This window comes from Mustela nivalis (genome assembly GCF_964662115.1).
Source record: "Mustela nivalis genome assembly, chromosome: 18".
NCBI lineage: Eukaryota > Metazoa > Chordata > Mammalia > Carnivora > Mustelidae > Mustela > Mustela nivalis.
Window position 1 is genome coordinate 18,459,942 of NC_139037.1, and position 24,257 is coordinate 18,484,198.

At 43.9% G+C, this 24,257-nt stretch overlaps 1 protein-coding gene across 3 annotated transcripts; it reads left to right on the forward strand.

Moving 5' to 3' along the window:
- Positions 1 to 32: 32 nt before the first annotated feature.
- DYNC1LI2 (dynein cytoplasmic 1 light intermediate chain 2) lies at positions 33 to 23,979 on the forward strand. Of its 3 annotated transcripts, XM_082711983.1 has the most exons (13): positions 33 to 375; positions 552 to 625; positions 2,694 to 2,810; positions 5,946 to 6,176; positions 11,384 to 11,553; positions 12,580 to 12,673; positions 14,093 to 14,228; positions 16,429 to 16,540; positions 17,145 to 17,204; positions 18,006 to 18,047; positions 18,453 to 18,570; positions 19,514 to 19,630; positions 21,002 to 23,979. In XM_082711983.1, exons 1-13 carry the CDS (start codon positions 269 to 271, stop codon positions 21,100 to 21,102), a joined length of 1,479 nt encoding a protein of 492 aa, XP_082568109.1. In that variant the 5' UTR covers positions 33 to 268; the 3' UTR covers positions 21,103 to 23,979. The 3 variants fall into 3 exon arrangements, with proteins under 3 accessions (XP_082568109.1, XP_082568110.1, XP_082568111.1); XM_082711984.1 differs by lacking the exon at positions 18,006 to 18,047 and having other exon boundaries at positions 37 to 375; XM_082711985.1 differs by lacking the exons at positions 18,006 to 18,047; positions 18,453 to 18,570; positions 19,514 to 19,630; positions 21,002 to 23,979 and adding an exon at positions 17,789 to 17,855 and having other exon boundaries at positions 37 to 375; positions 17,145 to 17,242.
- Positions 23,980 to 24,257: the final 278 nt, after the last annotated feature.

Sequence of the window (24,257 nt, forward strand, 5' to 3'; positions counted from 1 at the left end):
TCCCCCTGCAGCCGCCGTCGCCTCTCTGCGCATGGCTGTCCCGGCGGCCGCCTGACCGCCGCCCACCTTCCCCCACGGCCGCGGTCTCACAGTCTTGTGGGAGCTTGCGGACATCGTGGGCCCGACGGGGCGCGGTGGGCGGCGTGGACCCTGCAGGGCAGGTGGCGTGAGGTGTGGCGCGGGGCGGGCGGCGGGCGGCCCGGCCAGGGTCCTCGCGGGTCCTCGGCGGGCCCGGGGGAGGGCCCTCTTTGTGGCTGCAGTTGGCAAGATGGCGCCGGTGGGGGTGGAGAAGAAGCTGCTGCTGGGCCCGAACGGGCCCGCGGTGGCGGCCGCCGGCGACCTAACCAGTGAGGAGGAAGAGGGCCAGAGCCTATGGTAAGACCGCGAGGCGGCCGAGCTGAGCTGGCTGGGCCGGGGAGGGCGCGGCCGGGCGGGGAGCCGGCCGGACTGGGCTGGACCGTCGGACAGTCTGACGGGCCGTCGCGGGCAGAGCAGGTCCAGTCGGGTCCAGTCTAGCCCCGGGGCTGACCGCTCCGCTGTTGTCCCCACAGGTCCTCGATCCTGAGCGAGGTGTCCACCCGCGCTAGGTCCAAGCTGCCGTCCGGCAAGAACATCCTGGTCTTCGGTGAGCGCCGGAGGCGGGGCGTTGCCCGGGAAGCTGGGGTGGGCGAGGTGGGCGAGGTGGGCGCTCCTCTCACAGGTCCCAGCCTCTCTCTCACCTCCCGTCTGCCCGCGCGGCCTGCCTCGCCCGGGAGGGCTGGAGATCCTGGCTGCACAGCCGGAGCGTGGCCAAGTCCACTTGCCTGAGCTTGGGATATCTCTTTTGGAGAGTCGAGTGATGCTGGCATGGAGTTGCCGGCACATTCCTTAGTCACTTGCAGCAACATCAACCTTGCTTTAAATGCCTCTGATTTCCTGCCTTCATAGCCTCGAAGTTCACCAAATTGCTGGTGTAGGGACGGGGGAGAGAATATGAGAAGGTTCGGGGAAGGGGGTGGGGGAATGAGGTGACTTGGGGTCAGGGCTAGAGATGACACCGGGGCACTCCTTCATCTTCATGAGTAGTGTGGACAGTTGGACGACAGTAGGTCTTGGAGTCCTTACTAGGGACTTCGCTGCATTATTCCAGCCCTTACTACTGGGTTACCTGGGTCACGTCCGTTAGTGTGTCTGGTCTCCGCTCCTTCTACAAGTGAGGGGGTTTGGTCAGGTTCATTCATCCAGAGAACCCATTGATTGAGTGGTTCCTGTAGGCTGGGCACGGAGCAGCACAGACATCCTTCAGACTTTGCATGAGAACCTCAGGTTAATGAGAGACTAACGTGTTGGTAATTGTGCTACACCATATTGGCATAGCAAGATTATTGCGGGAGCATCACATTGTTTGATGTTTTGGGGTCAGGTGTTTTGAAGGATGTCAACATGCAGGGGCACAGAGGGTTAGTGTTTGCAGGAACACAGAGGTGACAGGAGGGTGTAGGGGGTTGAAAGCTGCCAGAAGCTCCTTGTGGAAGGTGATGGATGAAGTAAGTTGGGGCAGATTTGGAAGACTGAAGAGTTGATGCTTTTTACTGGAGGCCCCTGACTTTCAAGGGTCTTTTGTTTCTCCTCCATCCTCATCCTCCTGGCGATCACTGTTAGGGTGGCTTTCTCAGTGTGTTTGAGAGAAACTTATGGTTTTTAGGTGATGGTCACTACAGAAGGTAATAGAGGACCTTCAGAGATCTTCATTAAATGCAGCATCAAGGTCACCAGATCTGTGCTTTAGAAAGGGAATTCTGGGAGCAGAGTTGCTGGTGGCAAAAATGAGCAGGTATTGATGTCAGGCTGTCAAGTGTTCACCATGGCCCAGATGGAATGTGGAGTATCTGAATGGGGTAGTGGCATGGGGGATGGAGAGGAGGCCTTTGATCTGTGGAATGCCTCTCCATTCTCATGTCCTGTAATTCCATATTATTAAATCCCAGGGGTGCTTAGTAATGTTTCTGGGTGGTGGTTTGTTTTAATGTTTAAGGTTTCTTTTTCGGGGGTGGGGGTGGTTGTTAGTTGGTGGGAGGGGAATGAGGAGGTGCTTGATAATTACTGAGACTCTGCCCATGAGTTCTGCTTAGGTCTGTAATTATTTTCACCGGTTTCCTAGCCTTCAGGATGGCTTATGAAAGAGAGGTACTAAAATCAGAAGTGAATAATAGCTTCTATTCTTCATGATGTTGAGGCAGGATCAGACTTTTTTTTTAGTTCAAAGTTCCTGGGCTTTAAGGTTAACTATATTTTATTTTGAAGATTTCTTGCTTTTTTTATAGTAAAAGTTTATTTTGTGAGAAACTGACTCCACCTTTACTTTCACTTCTTCAAATGTGTGTCTTATAAATTGTATATGTGCTGCTGAAGCGAGCACTGCATGTCTTACAAATTGTAGAGAGGGGCTGCCTTATTCCATGTAATAAAGGAATGACTATGAAATAAGGATGACTGCAGTAGAATGTCATTTTAGATCTTAGAATTTGCCACCTTTATCACCATCCTCCTCAGCCACTCTTAAAGCAAAGCCTGCTCTGTTTATGATAAATGCAGGTGAGACCTCAGCAGGCTTTGTGTGAAATTCTCAGTTGTCACTTGTGTAAGTGTCAAGACTTCCCATCCTTGCCTAGAATAAATGGCACACTTTGCCTTCTTATGTATATCATTTGTAGGTGAAGATGGCTCTGGGAAAACAACCCTCATGACTAAACTTCAAGGAGCTGAGCATGGCAAAAAAGGAAGAGGCCTAGAGTATCTCTACCTCAGCGTCCATGATGAGGACCGAGATGGTAAGTGAAATGTTGATCTGTGTTAAGGGGCTTATGCATGACTCAGACTCCATGGTTGTGGCTCCTGTAATGTGTCTGGTCAGTCTCAGTTTTCTGTTTAGTTCTAAGAGAGTTAGTCACAGGTGAACAGATGAAACATATGTCTTTTTTTTTTTTTTTTTTTTTAAGTTTATTTCTTTAAATAATCTCTGCCACCATCAAATTCACAGCCCCAAGATAAAGAGTCTCATGCTCGGGGCGCCTGGGAGGCTCAGTGGGTTAAAGCCTCTGCCTTCGGCTCAGGTCATGATCCCAGGGTCCTGGGATCAAGCCCTGCATCGGGTTCTCTGCTCAGCAGGGAGCCTGCTTCCTCCTCTCTCTCTCTCTGCCTACTTGTGATCTCTATCAAATAAATAAATAAAATCTTAAAAAAAAAAAAAAGAGTCTCATGCTCTTCCGACTGAGATGGCCAGGCACCCCTACCCACTTTTCCTTTTTAGAGTATGTTAATAAAAATGAGGAATTGGGACCATTAACTATTGTTCCGGGTAGCCCCCAATTAAAAGGAGATATTGAAGGTAAAGTTTCAAATGCACATAAAGGTAGTAAAAAAGATATTCTTAAAAGCTTTGGGAAAAATAAAAGCATAAATGCTTTGGACCTTTCTATGAGAGAAATGCTTGGCAGACTGATTTGGGCACACTTACTTTACCATGTCCTACTGGAGAATTTGAAATTGGTATGATTTAGAGAATAACAGCTTAATAGATGTTCATAGTAGCATTTTTCTGAGTCTTTGTGGCAATGTAGAAATGCTAATTATGTAGAAATGCTAATTATATCAAGATGATATAAATATATATCATACCAAAGCATCAGATTAACCAATATTCACTTGCCTTTGAGTTGAAGAACCCGTTAACATTTATTTCAGATTCTTTAAGGTTGCCTTAAGAATTTACTGGTCTCTGGCATTTTTAGGCCACCTACTTGCAGGTCTTTTTTTTTTTTATTGGAGGAGTTGCCCTTACCAGTGGTTAGTTATACATCTTTCAGCAATAGTCTTTTTTATTGTTTGATGTGAGTGGGTTATAAATAATACATTTTTGCAGACCATCATACAGGTAGAGAAAATGATCTCTGGCTTATCCCTAGTTTGTGGTGGGACATGATGTGTCAGGGTTCTGGGCATTCGTTTAACATCACATGTGGTGTGTATGATCTCCATGTAAGTGAGTGATTATGTGTAGTGGGCAGTGGGAAGAGAAGCTAAAGAAAGGAACCATGCCTGGTGAGGGGTAGGCATTAAAATCAGTGGGCTTCAGGTACAGAGCAGTATCTTTGAAGACATCCACAGAACCCAAACCAAAACCACTGTCTAAAATTTATTAGAATTTTGAAAGTTTAGTTAGATGTAGATAGCTTATACTGTTGAAATAGTCATGAATATAACATTTTGAACAGCATTTGTTTTAATGAATCAGTTAACACAAAAAAGGATAGCTAACAGAACATGGGTTTTTAGAGTGTATTTTGGAGTTTGTTGGGAAAGAAAATAGTGAAATGATACTGGTTGTAGGAGTTCTCACTCAAGGCACGTTTCTGAAAAAATATTTCTCAAAAATGATACCTAAAAACTTTTTAAAATAGGTTATCATTATGGAGACTTATCTTCTGTGGTTTGATCATCCAGGTATAATTTTGGAATCATGTTCTTCATTAAATGTCAGTAGTTGCACATTTGTGTGTATGTTTAACTTTTTATTATGGAAAAACCTTTAAAAATAGGTACAACATAGACTTAGGATCATGAAACCCAGTGTATGTGTTATTTGCCTTGAACAGTTACCTTAAACAGTTCTGTAGCAATTTTATTTCAACTATACTCTAACTTGCTTCTCCTTTCACTCCACACTGGATTATGTTGAAGCAAATTTTAGACATTGTATCATTTTGTTTATAAATACTTCCATATGTATGGTAAAAATAGGGACTTTTTTTTTTTAAGATTTTTTTATTCATTTGAGAGAGAGAGAGAGAATGTGAGAGCACAAGCAGGGACCCTGGGATCATGACCTGAGCCAAAGGCAGAAGCTTAACGGACTGAGCCACCCAGATGCCCCTAAAAGATGAGGATTTTTAAAAACATAGCTATATTCTTCTTATACCAAAAATAACTAATTCCTTAATATCACCAGGCATCCAATATTTCATACCTCAGTTTTTATATGTAATAATTTTATCTTGGCATTTAAACGCAAAGATCCTGTCTCTTTGGCACCGTTTGTAGTATGTGAACTCCCTGTTTAGTGTGCATGACAAGAAGAGCTTGTTTAACCGCAGGCTGTTCGGCACAGTTTACTGCTTCATAGATTTGCTGATAGCTGAGAATGGATTACGTAGACTGTGGTGCAGTTGACCAATGAACATTTTTGCTTTTATATGTATCTTTTGATTCTTATTGAGAGCTAAAATGCCCTTCACTCTTTATTCCTCAGACATTGCTGGAATCTCTTTAGATGTGGATGTAACATATTATTGTAGTTAAAAAAATTTTAAAGTGTAGATAGTTCAACAGGCCTCTTGACCAAGGGTTACTGCTCACTGAGCACTTGGGCTGTTTTCCAGTTAGGATTTCTTTTTGGAGGGCGCCTGGGTGGCTCAGTGGGTTAGAGCCTCTGCCTTCGGCTCGGGTCATAATCCCAGGGTCCCAGCATCGGGCTCTCTTCTCCGTGGGGGCCTGCTTCTCTCTTTGCCTGCCTCTCTGCCTACTTGGGATCTTTCTCTCTCAAATGAATAAATAAAATCTTAAAAAAAAAAAAAAAAGATTTCTTTTTGGTTTTGTCTGGAATTCTGTGGCTGTCACCTTCAAGTTTTTTTTTTTTCTTTTTCAAGATTTTATTTATTTGACAGCACACACAAGCAGCAGAGCAGGGGAAGGGTAGAGGGAGAGAAAAAAGCAGACCCCACTAAGCTGGGAGCATGATGCACTGATGCAGGGCTCAATCCCAGGACCCCAAGATCATGACCTCAGCCGGGGGCAATTGCTTAACTGACTGAACCACCCAGGTGCTCCTCAAGTTCTCAATGTGGGTTTTTCCAGCTGTGCTGATGGTTTTTGTCAGGTAGTAACTTAACTTTACCTACTTTTTTCAGATCACACACGCTGCAATGTGTGGATTCTGGATGGAGACCTATACCACAAAGGCTTGCTGAAGTTTGCAGTTTCCGCTGAATCCTTGCCGGAGACATTGGTCATTTTTGTCGCAGACATGTCTAGGCCTTGGACCGTGATGGAATCTCTACAGAAATGGGCTAGTGTTTTACGTGAGCACATTGATAAAATGAAAATTCCACCAGAAGAAATGAGGGAACTGGAACGGAAGTGTAAGTACAATAGGATTTTCATAATTGGAAAATTAACTAGTGTCTATGGGTGGTTCAAGCCACCTTCCTTTTCAGTGTCAAGAGGTTACAAAGCTTCGGTTATGGAGTATGTGGTTTTGTTAGCGCCATTTATTTCAGAATTGCTTTTGTACATTCAGTAGTCAAAAAGTATTTAATTTAGTCTTATTCTCAAGCATCACAGTTGAAGAAAGAACAAATTCATATTCCTTGTTCTTCATTGGTTCTCTTTTAAAATAAGGGTTCTTTCCTTGCCTCTCAAATTTGAGTCAGTTCTGTGGGTCTTTTCATTTATCTGTTACTCTGGCTGCTGAGTTAGTATCAGTGGCTGTGGAGACTTAACGTGGGATCTGCAGCTTGAGTCCATTGCCCTGGGATTCCATTGAGGCCCCATGGACTCTCTTACTGTCAGGCTTAAAGGAAGCCCTACAAAAGACAAATCTTTCAGCTTTTACCTTAGTTCATCTTGAGATTCAGCAAGTATGATCTTAGTTAGAAATAGGAAGGTCATTTTTTTGTCATTAAAATGAAAGGCTATTTTGAGACTAAGACACCCAAGTCCTTTTGACAATAGGGAACTTTCAAATTAAATGAAGTTTGTTTTGTTTTGTTTTGTTTTGTTTTGTTTTTCCTTACTGTGATTCAGAAGCTTATTTTTCCTTTCCCTTGATTCTGTGCACTTACATCAGCTTCTGTCCACTTGCCAGGGAAATGGGAGGGGCAGGGGCTGGGGCTGTGGCCGTGTGCAGCAGCAGCAGTCTTGGCCAGGGCAGTCTGGGCTCAGCCTGGCTCTTTGCCACAGGATGACATCATTCCCTTTAGTGAATTAATAAGGGCTTCTAGGGCATGGCACACAGGATCTTCACACTTACTGGCGGAAGGGTTCAGAAATTTTGATGTGCTTTCTAAATCAGCTCTCTGGCTGTGTGTCTTCCTATCATGAATCCCCCTTGTTCTTGTCCCACACTAGCTAAAATGGGAGTTTAACATCTAAATCTTTGGTTTGCTGTATGCATGTGTGTTTCCTAGGTCACCCGCATGTGTTCTACAGCAGTTGTTACGCACGCAGCTTAGCTCATCTGTCTTCAACCACTGACCTTTCTAGATAATACCTCTTTTTCCCCTGGAATAGAGACCTTAAAGACAACTTCTTAGAATAGTTCTGAGGCTGAAGAGCTCTTTGTCTTTCACTGCCCTTTTAGCATCTTACCAGATTAATGGGTTAATACCCTGAAGATTTCAGTCTCTGAGTCTGTTTTCTTAGTGTTACAACCTTGTGAATACTTTTGAAACAAAAAAGTAAACTCAAGCCAAGCATATTGTTCTTTTCCAGATAGGAAAAGTGTCTTGTCTTGTGCTGGGTCTGTTCTAGGCAGCAGAGATGCACACAGCAGACAAGATGCCTGCTCCTGGGAGCTTGTAGCCCCATGAACTATTAAATTTATTTTGTGCTTAGTCATTGATGTCTGTCACTTAGGATTAGTTTCAGCTGCTTGTGACATAAAACCCAAAATAACAGGGGTTTAAACAAGACAAGTTGATTTCTCTGTCCTATAAATGAAATCCAGAGGTAAGCAGTTGCGGCCTGAAAAGCAGCTCTGGGGACGCAGGTCAGAGATGCTGGCTCCTTCTCCTTATTGCTTTGTCATCTCTAGGGTGTGGTTCTCTTCCTCTGGACAACTAGAGCTGTAGCCTTCACATCCGTGTTCCAGACAGCACATGGAGGAAGAGGAAAAAGGGGCTGAAGGGTGCGTGTCTATCGTCTTCCTAAGGAGGCTGGGAAATGTAGTTCTGAATGGCCATATGTTCTGGTGTTTCAGGGTTGGGTTTGGTTATAAGGAAGAAGGGAAGAGAGGACACAGGCTGGCAACTAGCGATTATTGGAACCACGTCCATGCCTCCTGACTCTGCTTATCCTTCTGAAGGCCTCTGTTGTTTTCACTGCCCTCCCTCTGAGATGTTTGGATGGTAATAATGCCTTTGTGCTGCATGTTGAAGGAGTGCCTTTGTTAGTGCTGGCTTTAGGTTACATTTTTATAAAGCAGTCAGCCATCTTGCTCATCAGATTCCTGCTTTGCAGATCAGTTGGACTCTAGGTTTTGTATTGAACGAGTAAAGGGCTGCACCCAGCCTAGTTCCAATCCAACACCAGTCTCCAGTCTGCTGAGTGTGGAATGCTGCTCCATGGTGAGCCATTCCTTCAGGTTTGGTTCCCCAGCAGCCCTGAGTCTATGGCATCTGTTTGACTGGCGGTGATGGGGGAGGGCAGAGCAACCCCAGAGCTGCTAGAAGGTGGTGCTTGTGTAGGTTAGTCTTTCCTGCTTTATGTCTGGGACTTCCCTTGCTTATCAAATAGAGAAAAAAGATTAGGCGCTTTCTGTGGGATGTTTTCAGAATTGTGGAACCAGTGGATGATCAATGAGGTAGGAGGGAAAAGATGAGAGAGAGAGAGAGAGAGAGGCAACAGCTAGGGTAGAGCACTCTGATCTCCTTCCCCTTCCCACTCCCATGAAATGCTAAAGGGGGACCCCCAGGTAGACTGTAAATACTGGCCATCCCACCATTGGCGAGAAATTGTTAATACTGTGGCATGTGTGTACCCTAAGGGAAATGCACATTTTATTACCTGAATTACATGGTCAGTATGTTTTTATCCTCCTTTTTCACCAACCGCTATGTTATGGACACTTACATTGCCTTCTAGAACTTACTTTCTAGAATGCTGAGTTATTAAAAACATGTGTGTTTCCTACAGTTGCTGGATAGCCATAGTTAAGTCAGTCTAACCCCGGGCTTCCCAACTATTTTTACATCCTGGCATATGTAAAATACAGCAGTTCATGCAGGGCGCTGGGTGACGGATTTTCCTGGAGCTCACCATTGGAGCTGCCCTAGCCCTGCCTCACTTCCCATAGCCACTTAGCTGACCTGTAACTTGCTCTAGGCTCTGCCATGCTCACTCTCTTGGAATTCCTGATTGAGTGCCTTATGTGATGTTGGGCAGTCATAGGTATTACCCAGACTTAAGGCATTTTATTTTCTATTGATCTGAAGATTTGTTAAAATGCAGGGGGGGCATCTGGGTGGCTCAGTGGGTTAAAGGCTCTACCTTCAGCTCAGGTCATGATTCCGGGATCCTGGAATCAAGCCCCGCATTGGGCTCTGCTCGGCGGGAGCCTGCTTCCCACCCCACCACCCCTGCCTGCTGTTCTGCCTGCTTGTGATCTCTGTCAAATAAATAAATATGATCTTTTTATTTATTTGTTTGTTTAATTTTTTTAAGATTTTACTTATTTATTTGACGGAGAGAGATCACAAGTAGGCAGAGAGGCAGGCAAAGAGAGAAAGGAAGCAAGCTCCCTGCAGAGCAGAGACCGATTCGGGACTTGACCCCAGGACCCTGAGATCATGACCTCAGCTGAAGGCAGAGGCTTAACCCACTGAGCCACCCAGGTGCCCAAATTCAGTCTTCTAAAAAAAAAATGCTTTCAGGGAGAAAATTTGAGAACCTTTGATTTCTTCAAAATCCTTCAACAGTCATGCTAAGTGCGTCAGAAAACCCTTCAATGGTCTTTTTTTCGAAATATAGTAAAGATCTCTTGACTGTTTATATTGACAATGAAATTATATGAATGAGCTTGATGAGGAGAAATTGTGGGATACCTGAGTGACTCAGTTGGCTAAGCGTTTGCCTTCGGATCAGGGAAGGGATGATCCCCGAGGTTCCTGGGTTTGAGTCAGGCTCCTTGCTCAGCAGGGAGCCTGCTTCTCCCTTTGCCTGCACTGCTCCTTCTGCTTGTATGCATGTGTGCTCTCTCTCTCTCTGACAAATAAAATCTTAAAAGCTTCTTTCCCTCTTCATCTCCCTTTGCCTCTGCCTCCCTTAAAAAATGTTTGAAACAGGCATCTGGGTGGCTCAGTGGGTGAAAGCCTCTGCCTTCAGCTCAGGTCATGATCCGAGGGTCCTGGGATTGAGCCCTCTCTGCTTGGCAAGGAGCCTGCTTCCTCCCCTCTCTCTGCCTGGCTCTCTGCCTACTTGTGATCTTTGTCTGTCAAATAGATAAATAAAATCTTTAAAAAATATATTTAAAAAAATGTTGGAAACCTGTTCTATGGATGAAAGTAGTATGTATACCTCTCTTTAGGTTCTCTTTAATCCATTTATTTGCATTTTTTTAATGAGCATGTTGTGGATGAGACTAAAAGGCATTTTGGTCCTTTTGTCCCATTGGGTATAGAGGGTATAGAGCTTCATATTTGCTCTTCTAGCTCAAAGTAGCTCTAAGTATCATATCCTTGTTTTCTGGCCTGAGATGTAAGCCTTGAAGTACCCATGAAAAGCTGTGGTCTGTGAGCTTTGTGTTCACTTAGCTTCATCAGGGCCATGGACCATTCTCAGCCTAAAGGCGCTCCTGTGGGATTGCACTCTTGGCCTGAAGTAGTGACTGCCTGTGCCAAGAAGTGGACGTTATACTGCTGACTCCTTCATGTGTTAGGCGGGAACTGGTTGTTCAGCATTGCACAGTGACTCAGGATCTTCGAAAGATGAGACTGAGTCCACAAGAGTGAGGGTGATGAAGAGATGTGGATGGGCTGGCCAAGTCCGGCCTCACTCGTTAGTGCAGACATGTGTCAGCTGAGTGGAAACAGCATTTTCTTGTGGAATTCAGATGGTTTTACTAGTCTCATTTTTAAAAAAATATTAGATATTAAGAAATGTGGCTTTTTTTCATAATAGAAGATATTAAGAGCTTAGAAATTTTTAAAACCTATTTAAGGGGCACCCGCCTGGTTCAGTTGGTAGAGCATGCAACTCTTGATGTCGTGGTTGACTTTGATCCCCACATTGGGTGTAGAGATTACTTAAAAATAAAATATTTTAAAAAAGAGTAGGTAAAAAAATTAAAGCCTATTTAAGAGTTGAATAATTTTTTAATTTTTATTATTTCAAGATGTCCAGGAGTATGTCTTTGCTGCTCTGAAGTTACAGTGCTCAGACTGAATGTGTCAGAATTGGGATTTTGCATCACTACCTCCAAATCCCGAATACCGCAGTAGAGCAGAGTTGGGAAGTGTGTCATGACTCTTTATGTTTTGTGCTTTTTTTTTTTTACTGCCTTTTTTGGTTTTCTAAAACTGGTGTGTGTGTTTATTTGCGTGTGATTTTCTTTTCCATTTTTCATCTGTAGTTGTGAAAGATTTTCAAGACTATGTTGAGCCTGAAGAAGGTTGTCAAGGTTCCCCACAGAGAAGAGGACCTTTGACGTCAGGTCCTGATGAAGAAAATGTTGCCTTGCCTCTTGGTGACAATATGCTGACTCATAACCTGGGAATCCCAGTGTTGGTGGTATGCACAAAGGTATGTGCCAGGGAGTTGTAAATCTGGCTGGGTTTGGCCAGTGTACAGTCACCGTCTGAAAGAAACTAAGGAGCTTAGCTTGTGTGTCTTCCTAAGGGAGAATTGTACTAATTCGGGATTCATTAAGATACATTGAATAGGTCAGGCTGGAGAATATTGTCATTTAGTGTTGTTGCTGGAAACATGACATGATTCAGTTTGTTCATAGTTTGAGTTAATCTCTCCATGAAGCACTGTCTACTTTATTGAGTGATTCAAACTTAAAACTAAAAGCAGCTTTCTTAAGGCTCTGTGAACCAGTTGGTCTAGCCCAAGTTGATGGTAAAAAATAATAATAAGAGCAGAATTCTGTAGGGTTTTGGTCTCATAAAATCTGTTGGATTTTAGATGACTTTCAGAAAGGAACATAACACTCAATAGAAAAAGAAGGAAGGGAATGCAAAGTTTCAATTTCTTCTACCCTATAGAATGATGACTTTTTAGTCATCATTGAAAAGTTCAGTCAGAGAGAAATAAAGTTGTTTTGGGTTTTTGGACACCTCACTTGCTCAGTCGGAAGACTCTGGGGCTCTTGATTTCAGGTTGTGAGTTTGAGCCCCACATTGCATGTAGAGATTATTTAAATAAATAAATAGACTTAAAACACACACAGCATTTTGGGTTTCAAAAGTACTTTTTCTCAGTCACAAAGTGTGCCATTTGCAGTATATTCTGTGAAACAGGAGTCCTATGGAGTGTGCAGTGCACAGCCAAGTCCCACGGCCTGCTTCCTCATGTGACTGTGTTTAATTCTTAGAACAACTGTGAGGTGATCAGACTGTTCGGTCCCCACTTTACAGCTCTGGAAACTGTGGTCCAGGGTGAAAAAAATTCCCAGTTGTTTTTGACTCTTGTCTAATTAATGCTTAGACCTTTGGCTATGGCTTTATTTTTTGGAACTATGAAACTTTAAAGATGATGCTATTCCCATCTCAGCGGGGAGAGAAGCAAAAAGATGACTCCTTTCTCTTTCTGCCATCCCTGCAGTGTGATGCGGTGAGTGTCCTGGAGAAGGAGCATGATTACAGGGACGAGCACTTTGACTTCATCCAGTCACACCTACGGAGGTTCTGCCTCCAGTGTATCCTTGGAACGCTGTGTCAGGGCATCAGAGCACAGACTCCCCGCTCTGTGCCAAGCCAGGCTGTTGTCCAGACAGGGCATCTTCAGAAAGCTCAAGTACAGGGGCGCCTGGGTGGCTCAGTGGATTAAGCCGCTGCCTTCGGCTCAGGTCATGATCTCAGGGTCCTGGGATCGGGTCCCGCATCGAGCTCTCTGCTCCGCAGGGAGCTTGCTTCCCTCTCTCTCTCTCTGGCTGCCTCTCTGTCTACTTGTGATTTCTCTCTGTCAAATAAATAAATCTTTTAAAAAAAAAAAAAAAAAAGAAAGCTCAAGTACATCCTGAATTCAGAACAAGTCTTCTGCCATGGCGAAATTATGTACATCTTTTTACTAATTTTGTATTTTACTGCATCGGAATTTGAGATGTGCTAATTTGTGTCCTTCATCTATTTTTTTTTATTGCTGTACATTTAATAAGGCTTTCATAGTAAAAAGAAAGCTGATATGGGTAGTCTTACTACCAAACTACTTTTGTCATATCTTGGAAATCTTTATAAACTTTGCTTTTTTGCAGAAAAAGTAAATTACCCAACACAATATTGGTTTCGATGCCACACAGGTTTTCCTATATGTTTGTTGTGTGCTGTCTTGGAGAGAGATAATGTGTCAGCAGTCTTTTTGAGTCTTACTTCTATAAAAATACAATAGCAGTTGGTGCTATGGACCCGTGCTCTGGAATATGGGGAGGAGGGATAGGTCCCTACCATTTCCTCTGGGCCTTTTATCTTGTCCAGTTCAGTGAAGGGTGCTGCTACATGTTAGGCACCCATGTCTTTGATGTGCTTAATGATAAATCGGATCTCGTGTGCACATCTGTCTAGGAACGAGTCTGTGTACCTTGGATATGCTGAGGTTGTTTTTCTGGGCTAACCTCAGAGCCATTAACTTGACTGCTTAGGCATCAGCCTGATGGATCAAAAGGTAGCAGTCTGTGTGTTAAATGAAGTGCATGGTCTGCCAGCCTTGACATGCTCTATGCATTTGACATGTTCATCTGTTATGATTACTGCTTTAATTTTAAAAAGTTTTTTTTTTTAAGATTTTATTTATTTGTCAGAGAGAGAGCGCGAGCGAAAGTGAGCACAGGCAGACAGAGTGGAAGGCAGAGTCAGAGGGAGAAGCAGGCTCCCTGCGGAGCAAGGAGCCCGATGTGGGACTCAATCCCAGGACGCTGGGATCATGACCTGAGCCGAAGGCAGCTGCTTAACCAACTGAGCCACCCAGGCGTCCCAAATTTTAAAAAGTTTTAATGCTTTCTAGTGATCCTATGTTATTCAAAAACTGATTCACCTGTGAGTAGTACTTTGAGGATTATGCTTGCATATGTTTGCCATTATCTTTTTGCAATGAATTTGTTTTCCTTAAGCAGATTGATTAGATGGAGCAGCCTTGATTTACACATCAGTGAAGGAGGAGAAAAACCTCGACTTACTGTATAAGTACATTGTTCATAAAACGTATGGCTTCCACTTTATCACACCTGCCTTAGTTGTGGAAAAGGATGCAGTTTTTATGTGAGTTCCATATAGGTTATTTCAAATCCTTTTTTGTTTTAAATGCTTCTTTTTATAGTACATTTACCCTTCGCATTTTATCCTTCCAAGTGAGGTTCCTTCTGTTTCTGTTGTACACAGCCAGCTTTCTGCTGCCTTGGGGTGAAGTGCTTGGGCTGGACCTCACAAGGGATAGATACGCCCAACTCCTCTCCAGATGACTTGCCCATTCTGCCTCTACTCTGAGGGAAGTAGGTGAAGTGAGACCAGGGGTGCTGCCTTTCTTCATTGAGAGCAAGGTGCCAAAACTTAAGCTAGCCATTTTTGCCACTTGGTGTCAGCTCTGATAGAATACTGGCTGGAAGAGGGAGTTGAAGTGTAGGGAACTGGGCTTTGTGGAGCCTGATCTCTTCTATTGAAGTATTTGATTTCTTTGCCATAGGCTGGGAAGATTGCGAGCACCTTCACTGGTGAACCTAGTTGGCATGGACTTCAGCTATACTGAATATTTACTGGGTTTTTAGCACTTCATATATTAGGAGCTACTGGGGCTGATGGTCTTGGGCAGAGATTTGGATACCTGTTTGCTCCAGTTAGTATCTTTCTGTTCCTGGAGAATGATGAGCATTTTGGATGCATGAGTGAATGTTGAAGCTATATGGCCTCCGAGAGGACTTGTGCTAGTAGATTGGTGTTTTAAGCTTAAATATTCTCTTGACTTGGAAATTACAGTTCTTAAGGAACTACTGATCACTTCCTAGATGCCCAGGTTCTATGCTAAGGATGCTGAAATTAACAAGATGTTGTCCCTGCACACACGACTAGAGGGCAGGGGTGGGGCAGTTACGGGGTAGTGGAGGCGGTATGGCAGGGAGGGCAGAGGGGTGATGACGGAAGGCTGAGTGTGTGCGCCTAGCAGGCCAGAAGGAGTGGAGGGGCAGGAGGGACAGTTTCTGAGAAGGCTGAAGATGTGAAAGCCAAGAGCTGTGGGGACTGAATAGGGTTGCTTCCTGGACATTCAGGGAGAGCCCGATTCAGTCTGCTTACGGATGGCGAAGCTAGAGCCCAAGATGGATTTTAGAGAATTGTTGTCCAGAGCAGTTAGGAAGGCAAAAAAGACACAAGCTCAGTGAGTGGTATGTGGGTGCCCAAATCACTTGGGATCCTGAGGAACAGGAAGCCCAGGAAGATGGATTGGGGACTGGGGCTGTTGTGGAGAGGAGAAGCATCTCACAGCTTCCAAAGGCCGCCTGGGTCCTGGTGGCATCTTGATCACACCTTGTCCCTTTGTGTCTTTGATCCTGTTGGGAGTTTAGCTGTTTGGAAGCTGGCAAGTCAGGGTGGAGCTGAGAACGCAGTCTGGTCACAGAGCTGTGAAGCTGGGGTTATGTGGGGAAAGGGAGTCCTGCAAGAACAGTCAGGTGCCATTTTGTGCAGCTTGTAGAGTTCAAAAGTATGTTGTGTAGGGCTTTCTGCAGTTGCTCTTTCAGGAGAGCCTGGTGGAAGGCATCTATGCTCACCACTATACCACCAATGCTGCACCAGCAGAGCCTGGTGGGAATGTAAGCTACTGCAGCGTAACTTAATGGAACCTGGGTGCCATCCTGCTTAGCGAAATCATTCAGGGCAGCACCCATGTAGGAACCTCAAGGACTGCTTGTGTCCCTTTGCTTTGGGGCCCAGGTGAGTGTAGTTGCCTTCGTGCCCTCCTTTGCTCTGTATCTTCCCACACCAGGAACATTAATGAAGCAGTCCATAAGAAAAAACGGAAGAGTTCTCAGAGAGAGCTCCTCTGCACTGAAGCCCAAGACAAACAGTCTCATCCTGAGCTCTGTCCTCTGTGCTGTTCTTTGTATCCTCCGCTGTCGGAGTAAGGCCCCATTGTGTCCTTGCTCTTCTGGGTGGAGCCGTGTGAAAGCTCTGAGCACTTCCTGTGGGTCAGCACGTGTAGTTCATCAGCTCTCATTTTGGCTCCTTGGATATTGGGCCCATGAGCTCAGTCTGGAGTAGGACCTGTGATGTCAAGCTGATGGGTTATGCTGGCACTAAATGTTGACTTGTTTGCCACAAGCTACAAGCCAGCCCCAGCAACTACAGATCAGATCTTGTGGAAAAGGCTCTCATCTGAGAGCCCTCTCTAACCCAGAATGTGCTCTAAAGTCTAAAGTGCTGTGAGACAGTCCCAGGAGAACCAAATCAATTCCCATTTCCTTGCTTTTAGACCTGCAGGTTGGGACAATGAAAAGAAAATAGCAATTTTACATGAAAATTTCACAACTGTGAAGCCAGAAGATGCATATGAAGATTTTATTGTGAAACCACCTGTGAGAAAGGTACCCATGTCAGTCACTTTTGGGATGTAGGGTTTGTGTTTTGTTGGAGGTTTCTTTGTTTGTTTGTTTTGTGAGACAAGAAACCTATAAGGAAAATATGTTTTGCATATTGAACCACTTTCAGGGGAAGAAAAAAGTAATCCAAGGGCCTTTTTAAAAAAAAAAAAAAAAAAAGTCAGCTCAAGTCTGGTGTTAAGTGAATGGCTCCAGGTGGTGGGGCATGAGTGATGGAGTGCCCACATGGAGTTGGGCTGAAGTTTCCCACTAAGTCCTGACAGTCCACCACTGCCTCTGGATAACTGTTAGGAGATCCTTGTGCTTCTCTGACCTGCAGGGTTAGGGTTAGGCCCTGGCCCTGACCGGGGATGTGTTTAGAACCTGCCAGACTTAAATACGTCAGTTGGCCACATGCCAAGGCTGGTCTTGGAACAGAGTTGTTTCCAGACTAGGAAAAACAGAATGGTGCATTTGCAGCAGAGACTCTCCCCAGGATTGTCCCATGTTGCGACCCGAGCCCAGGATTCTTCTTTCATTGAGAATTTTGATAGTAGTTTGGGTGTTCTTGCCCTGTGACCACAAATGAGTATGTCACTTTACTTCACAGCTAGTCCATGACAAAGAGTTGGCAGCGGAGGATGAGCAGGTGTTCCTAATGAAACAACAGGTAAGAAGAATCTGGGAGGCCAGAGCAGAGACCTTCTCGTGAGTGAAATACCAGCCCCGTGGGGTGAGGCTGAGGCCATCACAAAGAGCTTGCAGCATTAACGGGCTTGTAACCAGGTCTCCTTGTTCCCTCCCATTTCTAGCATTGGTACAGAGTAGGGGTTAGACTGTTTGCCTCAGGTGATCCACTGCCTGCTTGCAGATTCTCAGCGGTGTGAGGTTTAGTATCATTTTAAGTAACCTTTCTGTCTGGAAACTAGGTTTCCTGACATAATACCTCCTGTATTGACAGTTTACCAAGTGCCTTGACCTCACTTCCGTTTTTTTACATTGCTCCACACAGCCTTGTGCATGAAGGCAGGAGAGCTGACATATCCATTTTTTAGGTGAAGAGAGTAACTTCCCCAAGCTGAAAGTTGGAATGGAAACCCAGTCTCACCTTTCTGTTTTACTAGCAGTATTGTTAGACCTGTCTCTTAGCCGTCTCACGGATCCACCAGATGGTGCAGGCAGCTCAGCGGGCTGGGGTGTTGATAGTTCTTTTGCCAACCGGTCCCTTCTTCTGTGCCCTCCTTGCTTCCTTAGCTCCAGAACTGGTTACTTGGATTATTTTTTTCAATATATACCAAATTGCTGAATTTAAACTTTCTGCATGCATAATATAAAATCTATGGCTTGGTTGTTCATGGCGCCCTCTAGTGGAACACTGGAAAGTAAGTGTTTCTGCAGAGTGCTCTGGAAGTGTTTCTTCAGTGCACTCTGCAGGCCTTGGTTAATGGCCAATATGTCCCTCTCTTTGCAGTCACTCCTTGCCAAGCAGCCAGCCACGCCTACGAGAGCCTCTGTGAGTACCTTAAACTAAACAGGGTCAAGGCTCAGTGTTGTAGGTGTCTTCAAACTTCATGCCATTATTTCTAAGAGCCTGTATTTGTGTGGGTTTTTGTATTTTCAAGGGAATTTGGTTTCTCTGAAGGCCCAGGGCCAGGAACTTAATAAGGACTCAGGAAATGTCTGATGAAGGAATATAGCTCAGGGAAATAGAGGAGCAGGCTTTATTACCTTGATCTTGATATCTCTTCTCTAAGGAGAAACTAAAGTCTAGAAAGAGACTGAGCTGGAACAAACTCCCAGTCCTGCCACCTGTCTCCCTAGACTGAAAAACATCCTGCAGAGAATGTCTTCATTTTTGAAATATTTATTTCCTGTTATTTTTATGCCTTTGTGTAACTTGGGCTGGTTTTGGACTTAGGAATCCCCTGCAAGAGGACCCTCTGGCTCCCCAAGAACTCAGGGCCGGGGAGGGCCAGCCAGTGTACCTAGCGCCTCCCCAGGCACATCAGTAAAGAAGCCGGATCCCAACATCAAAAGTATGTATCCTGTCTCTGGAGAGTGCTTAGTCTTAGGCCTGAGCCCTGAAGGGCTTCGGTGGCTGGGTTTCAAAGGTGGACACTCATGACAGCTGGGCTGTTCACTTCTCCCAAGAAGGGGCTGCTTTCCCCTTTTTCTTGCTCAAAGGGAGGGGGCTCACAGTTGACAGGGACCAAGGTCTGTCCCTTTGTTGGAATCAATGACCTCTGCATCTAAGACCCCAGTTAGGCCATGAGGGTTCCTTCAGAGAGAAACACAACATAAGAAGTCATTTTGGGGGGCATCTAGGTGACTCAGTGGGTTAAAGCCTCTGCTTCGGCCCAGGTCACGATCCCAGAGTCCTGGGATCGAGCCTCACATCAGGCTCTCTGCTCAGCAGGGAGCCTGCTTCCTCTTCTCTCTCTCTGCCTGCTTGTGATCTCTGTCTGTCAAATAAATAAGCAAAATCTTTAAAAAAAAAAAAAAAAGTCATTTTTTGGGGCACCTGGGTGGCTCAGTGGGTTAAGCCTCTGTCTTCAGTTTAGGTCATGATCTCAGGGTGGTGGGATCGAGTCCCGCGTCAGGACTCTACTCAGCAAAGAGCCTGCTTCTCCCTCTCTCTCTGGCTGCCTCTCTGCCTACTTGGGATTTCTCTCTCTGTCAAATAAATAAATAAAATCTTTAAAAAAGGAGCTTATAAAATTTTGAAAAACACTGCCTCGTAGATGGGGAGATGAGGTGGAGCAAGAGTTATATTATGTCCCTAAACAGATAGAAAATGTAAACAGGTTTGCACTTAATCACGCTAACAGTGGCTGTATATAAGGAGTGAGAGTGAATGAATGTGCTTAGTGTATAGGGAAGATGATAGCCACAAATGGATAATTCCAAGCTGAAAACTAGTTTTGTGGTGGTGTTGGGTCGTCCAGTGGCGTGATGCTCTTTTTCTTAATGTTTCCATAGATAATGCCGCAAGTGAAGGTGTGTTGGCCAGCTTCTTCAACAGCCTGCTGAGTAAAAAAACAGGTTCTCCTGGCAGTCCTGGTGCTAGTGGTGTGCAGAGCACAGCTAAGAAGTCAGGTACCAAAGGGCCCTTGGAGATCTCTGATCCTTGTGGTTGACCAGCACTGGATGTGGGGGTGGGGGCGCGAGTGGACAGGAGCATCTGCCTTCACCTGACATGCAGATCCTCCGTGTTCTGAGCAGCCAAGCAAGTAAACTCCTCCGTACCTTAAACGGAGCAGGACACTTTACAGTAGGATTACCTTACTAGCTTGCAGGTTTCCTTGGCACATTTAGGGTAGAATTTATGTACATTGGGTTCTCAGGAACTGACTGTTGGGTGAATTGAGGTACATTCTAAACTGTACATGTGACTGGTGTCCAAGCTATTCATGGGAGGTCATGGGAGGATATTTTATTTATGATATTTAGTATTCTATGATGCTTTATAAAGATTTTTGTTCACTGTGCCTAGTCTTGCCATGAGCTGGAGCCTGTGACCCCTCCCTGTCTCCCTGGAGGGTCGTCCCTTCCTCCTCCATGAAGCTCCCCACTTGTCACACATACTCCTGTCTGTGGCAGCCCACCCTCCTGTCCTTCCTTGTGGGCCGCAGGGCAAGTCTTTGTCTTGGAGGCCTCTGAAACAGAAGAGCCAAGTTCCTTGGGAATTACCCACTTTGCCAGGAAGCTTGAGACCATAAGGTTTTTGCTTTTACTTTTCCGTTGACCATAAGAAATGTTAATACAGTATTTTCCCTAATTGGTGTTTTCAGATGAGAGGAGGTCCACAGGAGATCACTCCATGCTTAGGTCAGCCAGACCTTCAGGGACTCCTCGGTTCTTAATCTCAGTTGGGTCTGGTAGCCCAGGCTGCAGGCTGGTATCCCCTGATAGGAGATAAGGGTCATTTCCAGGCCTCAGTTAGCATTTGATAACAAAAGAATATGAGGACCGACTTTGTGCAGTATTGAAATGTCTGGCTTTAGTCTTATATTCTTACTGAAACATGGTGTTTCCGGACTGCCCGTGTGTTAGAGTGTTGTAATTAAAAACAAAACCTAAACACCTGTTCTGAGGCACAGAAAGTAGTTTTTGGTATACCAGAAACTCACATACCGCCTCTAAGAAGGAGGTGATGACAGTGCATGGGGTTGGAGTTGGGTAGTAAGAGTGTTTTCAGAAAGGCCCTTATATTTGGCACAAAGGCATCCCTAGGCAGGGGGCAGTTATGTATCCAGGGGAACTCAGACCTGTGATGTTTGGAATTGAGAAGGGTTGAATTAGTGGATCTCCTTATAATCATTGCACTGAAAAAAGACTTGGTTTTATTCTCCTGAGGTTGGTATCGCCACAAATGATTACAGAAGTCTGTAATTTTAAATGTTCCTTTTAGGAAAATAATTTCCCCCGTCACTGCTGACTTTTTTTTTTTTTTTTTTTTTTTTTAAGGACAAAAGACTGTGTTGACAAATGTTCAGGAAGAACTGGATAGAATGACTCGAAAACCAGACTCCATGGTAACAAACTCTTCAACAGAAAATGAAGCCTGATCCTCCTTAAAAAGTGCATATGTAAAATGACCAAATAACTATGTATATTGATCTGCTAAGACAAGGATTTTTCTGATATGGCACATGCTATCAGTTTTTTGGGGCAGGGGAGATGAACTTAAAAAATACTTCATTGACTCGTCCGAGTATGAAATACACATTTAGGAAGGTTACGTGTCAGACCCCTTTGTTAAGGATAACCCTTGGACTCTCAGGCATGCGGCTCTCCCGTGGGAAGCAAGTGCAGCTGGGCTTCTTGTGGAAGGGAAGGTAGATGAGAGGAAGAAGGCCTGCTTTCTTTCAGGGTGGAGCAAAGGAGACCAGGAAATCATTGATCAGAGGGTGCTTAGTCTGACAAGTTGCGTGTTAGCAAATTCACTTGTTCTTGGGAAGCAGATTAAGTAGCAGCAAGTCCAGGAAAGAGAAAGGCTGAAAGGAGGAATGAGAGAAGTGATGGTGGGGAAGCCGAATGTTGAAGGAGATGAGGAAGGCAGAGATGAGCAGTGTGAGTAAATACTGTGTGGTCAGTAGAAAGTCGAGTAATCATTTTTAAGGCTTAAAATCAGAAACATTTCCAGACTAAACACTAAGAAAAATGGGAATTAGACTTGTTCTGAATGCATCTTTAACTTACAACAGATGTGTAGAGTGTGGGGGTGCCTGAGTCAGGTGGAGTTGACACGGGAGGGGAAGATGGCGGCTGCCTCACAGTCACGTGTGTGGCCCAGGCCATGTCTCGTGGGACGTGCTGGGCTCCACGGGTTTGCATCAGGGCAGACAGTCACTGTGGGGTGTGTTTAAAGTCAGCAGTTACAAAATTAGTTTACTTTGAATTGTTTTCTAAATAGCTCCTGCTTTGTTTTTTAAATTAAAATAAATTTTTTTATACTACCACAGGCTGGCCTACTAATAGAGAATGGGTAACCAACCTCTCATTTTACCATAATGCAATGTGCTACACAAAGTTTGAGGGAGGTTTGTAATGTAATTGCACTCTGAATTGGCTTGCACCAATCCCTGCCTTACGGTCTGTGGAAACCTTCATGGAGTTCCATTGATGCAAAAGGGTCTTGTCCTAGCTCTCTGGTCTGATTAGTGCTATCAGATGGACAAATAAGTGTGAATGTTTTATATTGAAAATGGAAATGATACATTTCTCTTGTTTGTGTTTTTCATAAAGTGTAGCTTTTTTTTTTTTTTTTTTTTCCCTTATGGAAATAAGTGTTTCAGTGTTTCCATTTAGGGCAAATTTCATACACATCGTCATGTCATACCACCATTCTGGAAATGATTTCTGTGGATTTGAAATGGCACTTTCAATTTTATATGTGACAGAACATTTGAATGCAAACACTACCATTAATATAATGTATAAAACATTTGTTGTCAAACCAAGGGAAAAAAACCACAGTTCACTTATGTGGAGTTTACTTTTTTTTATATGAATGTTTGTTGTACTGTGTCTGAGCATAACTTCCCTAATGTCATTACTTTTACATACCACATTTGACTGACCACTAATGTAGTACTGGGCATAACTTAATATCCTGTGTTATATAACAAGAAAAGACTCTAAGACTGTCTTGAATTGCTTTTTTTGTAAAGGTCTGAACACTGTTAAGGAGAAAGCTGAGTATTTAGTTGCCTTTCCGACAAACAGAAACATGTTCCTTGTGCCAGTTTTATTGTTAAAAATACACTTTTTCACCCCTTTTTAAATTCAGTTTTTGTTTTTAAATGTATTGTGGCTTCCGATTACTAGATCGTCCAGATAATGACGGTAAACTGACTGTATAAGGATAGCTGTGGTGTAGTGACCAGTAAATACAGCTGTGGCCACACTGATGATGGGTCCCTTAACCCCTCTCTCCACAGCAGCTGGGGTGGGGGTGGGGGCAAATGAGTGACCTCAGAAACAAGAAAGAATTATTGGAAAGGCACATGCCCTCAGGGCATACAGTATGATTTCAAATTGTAATGCAAAATTTTCTTAAAAAAAATTTTTTTTTGTCATTTAAACTGAAAAGCACTTTTGTGTCAATATAAAATGATGAAATGCTAAGACACCTGTCTTGTGAGGGAAGGTTTCTTGGAGATCACTTTTAGTTTCTCATGACAAGTGGATGCTCCTAGTAACAAGACACTGGTGCGTGTAATTTCATGTGCTCAGTGGTTGCCAAAGTCTACCAACTTTGGGAAGCTGCAGGGTTCTTTTGGGGGGGAGGTGGGGAGATATTTTTTGTTATTTCGGGGTTTTCAAGCAGTGGAACCAAAGGGCGAACAGTAAACAGCCTTTACTTTTTAAAGTAAAACTCATTTTATTTGCAGAATACACTTGTATGGTAGACTGTTAAAGACAATTTTATGACTATTTATATATATTATAGTGGTTACATCTGCTGTTTGTCTTTAAAATGGAAAAAATCAAAGAAATAAGCCCAACCTTGAGGATGTGGCCATAAGGGCCATGAATTGGTCTTTCCTAAAAATGCAACGGGTATGCTGCTAGAATTATTTAATTTTGTTTGCACTTTTTTTTTTTTTTTTTTTGGATTGGCATTTTAAAATCACTATTTAAACTGAAGACTTTGTTGTTTTTTATTAGTTTAACAAAGTTGAAAGTGACTGCTCTGTACATCATGACCTTAACAATGTTGATGCTGTAAGTGAAAGTTCACTGTCATCTCTATACTAAGTTTATTGGTGTTTTTAACTTAAAATTAGGACTGCAGATTATTCCCCCACCAGCCTTAGTCCAGGGGTGTGGCTCTAGCCGGATGCAGTTATGCAGTCATGTGGAACCTTGCTTTCTAGTGCTGGAAGAGAAGATGTCTCTAATTACTGGCTTCAATAAACACGAATCCAGACTGCTTACAACTTTTGGTGGCTTTCTTTATGGTAAATCATCTCACTGGAGATAAAAGTTGAATTGTCTGCTAATCATATGGCCTGTCTACCATGTAGCAAAAAATGTATACCTCTTTCACTAAAACTTAACAGAAATTCTGTTAAAGAAGAAACATCTTGAAGCCATATTTTGAAGTATGTGGAGTTCTAAGCTGGGTACAGTACAGGAGGGTTTGTGAGTTATCCAACATATTTTCTTGCCTCTTAGATAACTTTTTTATCAATTGAATTGGGCTACTTTTACTTAA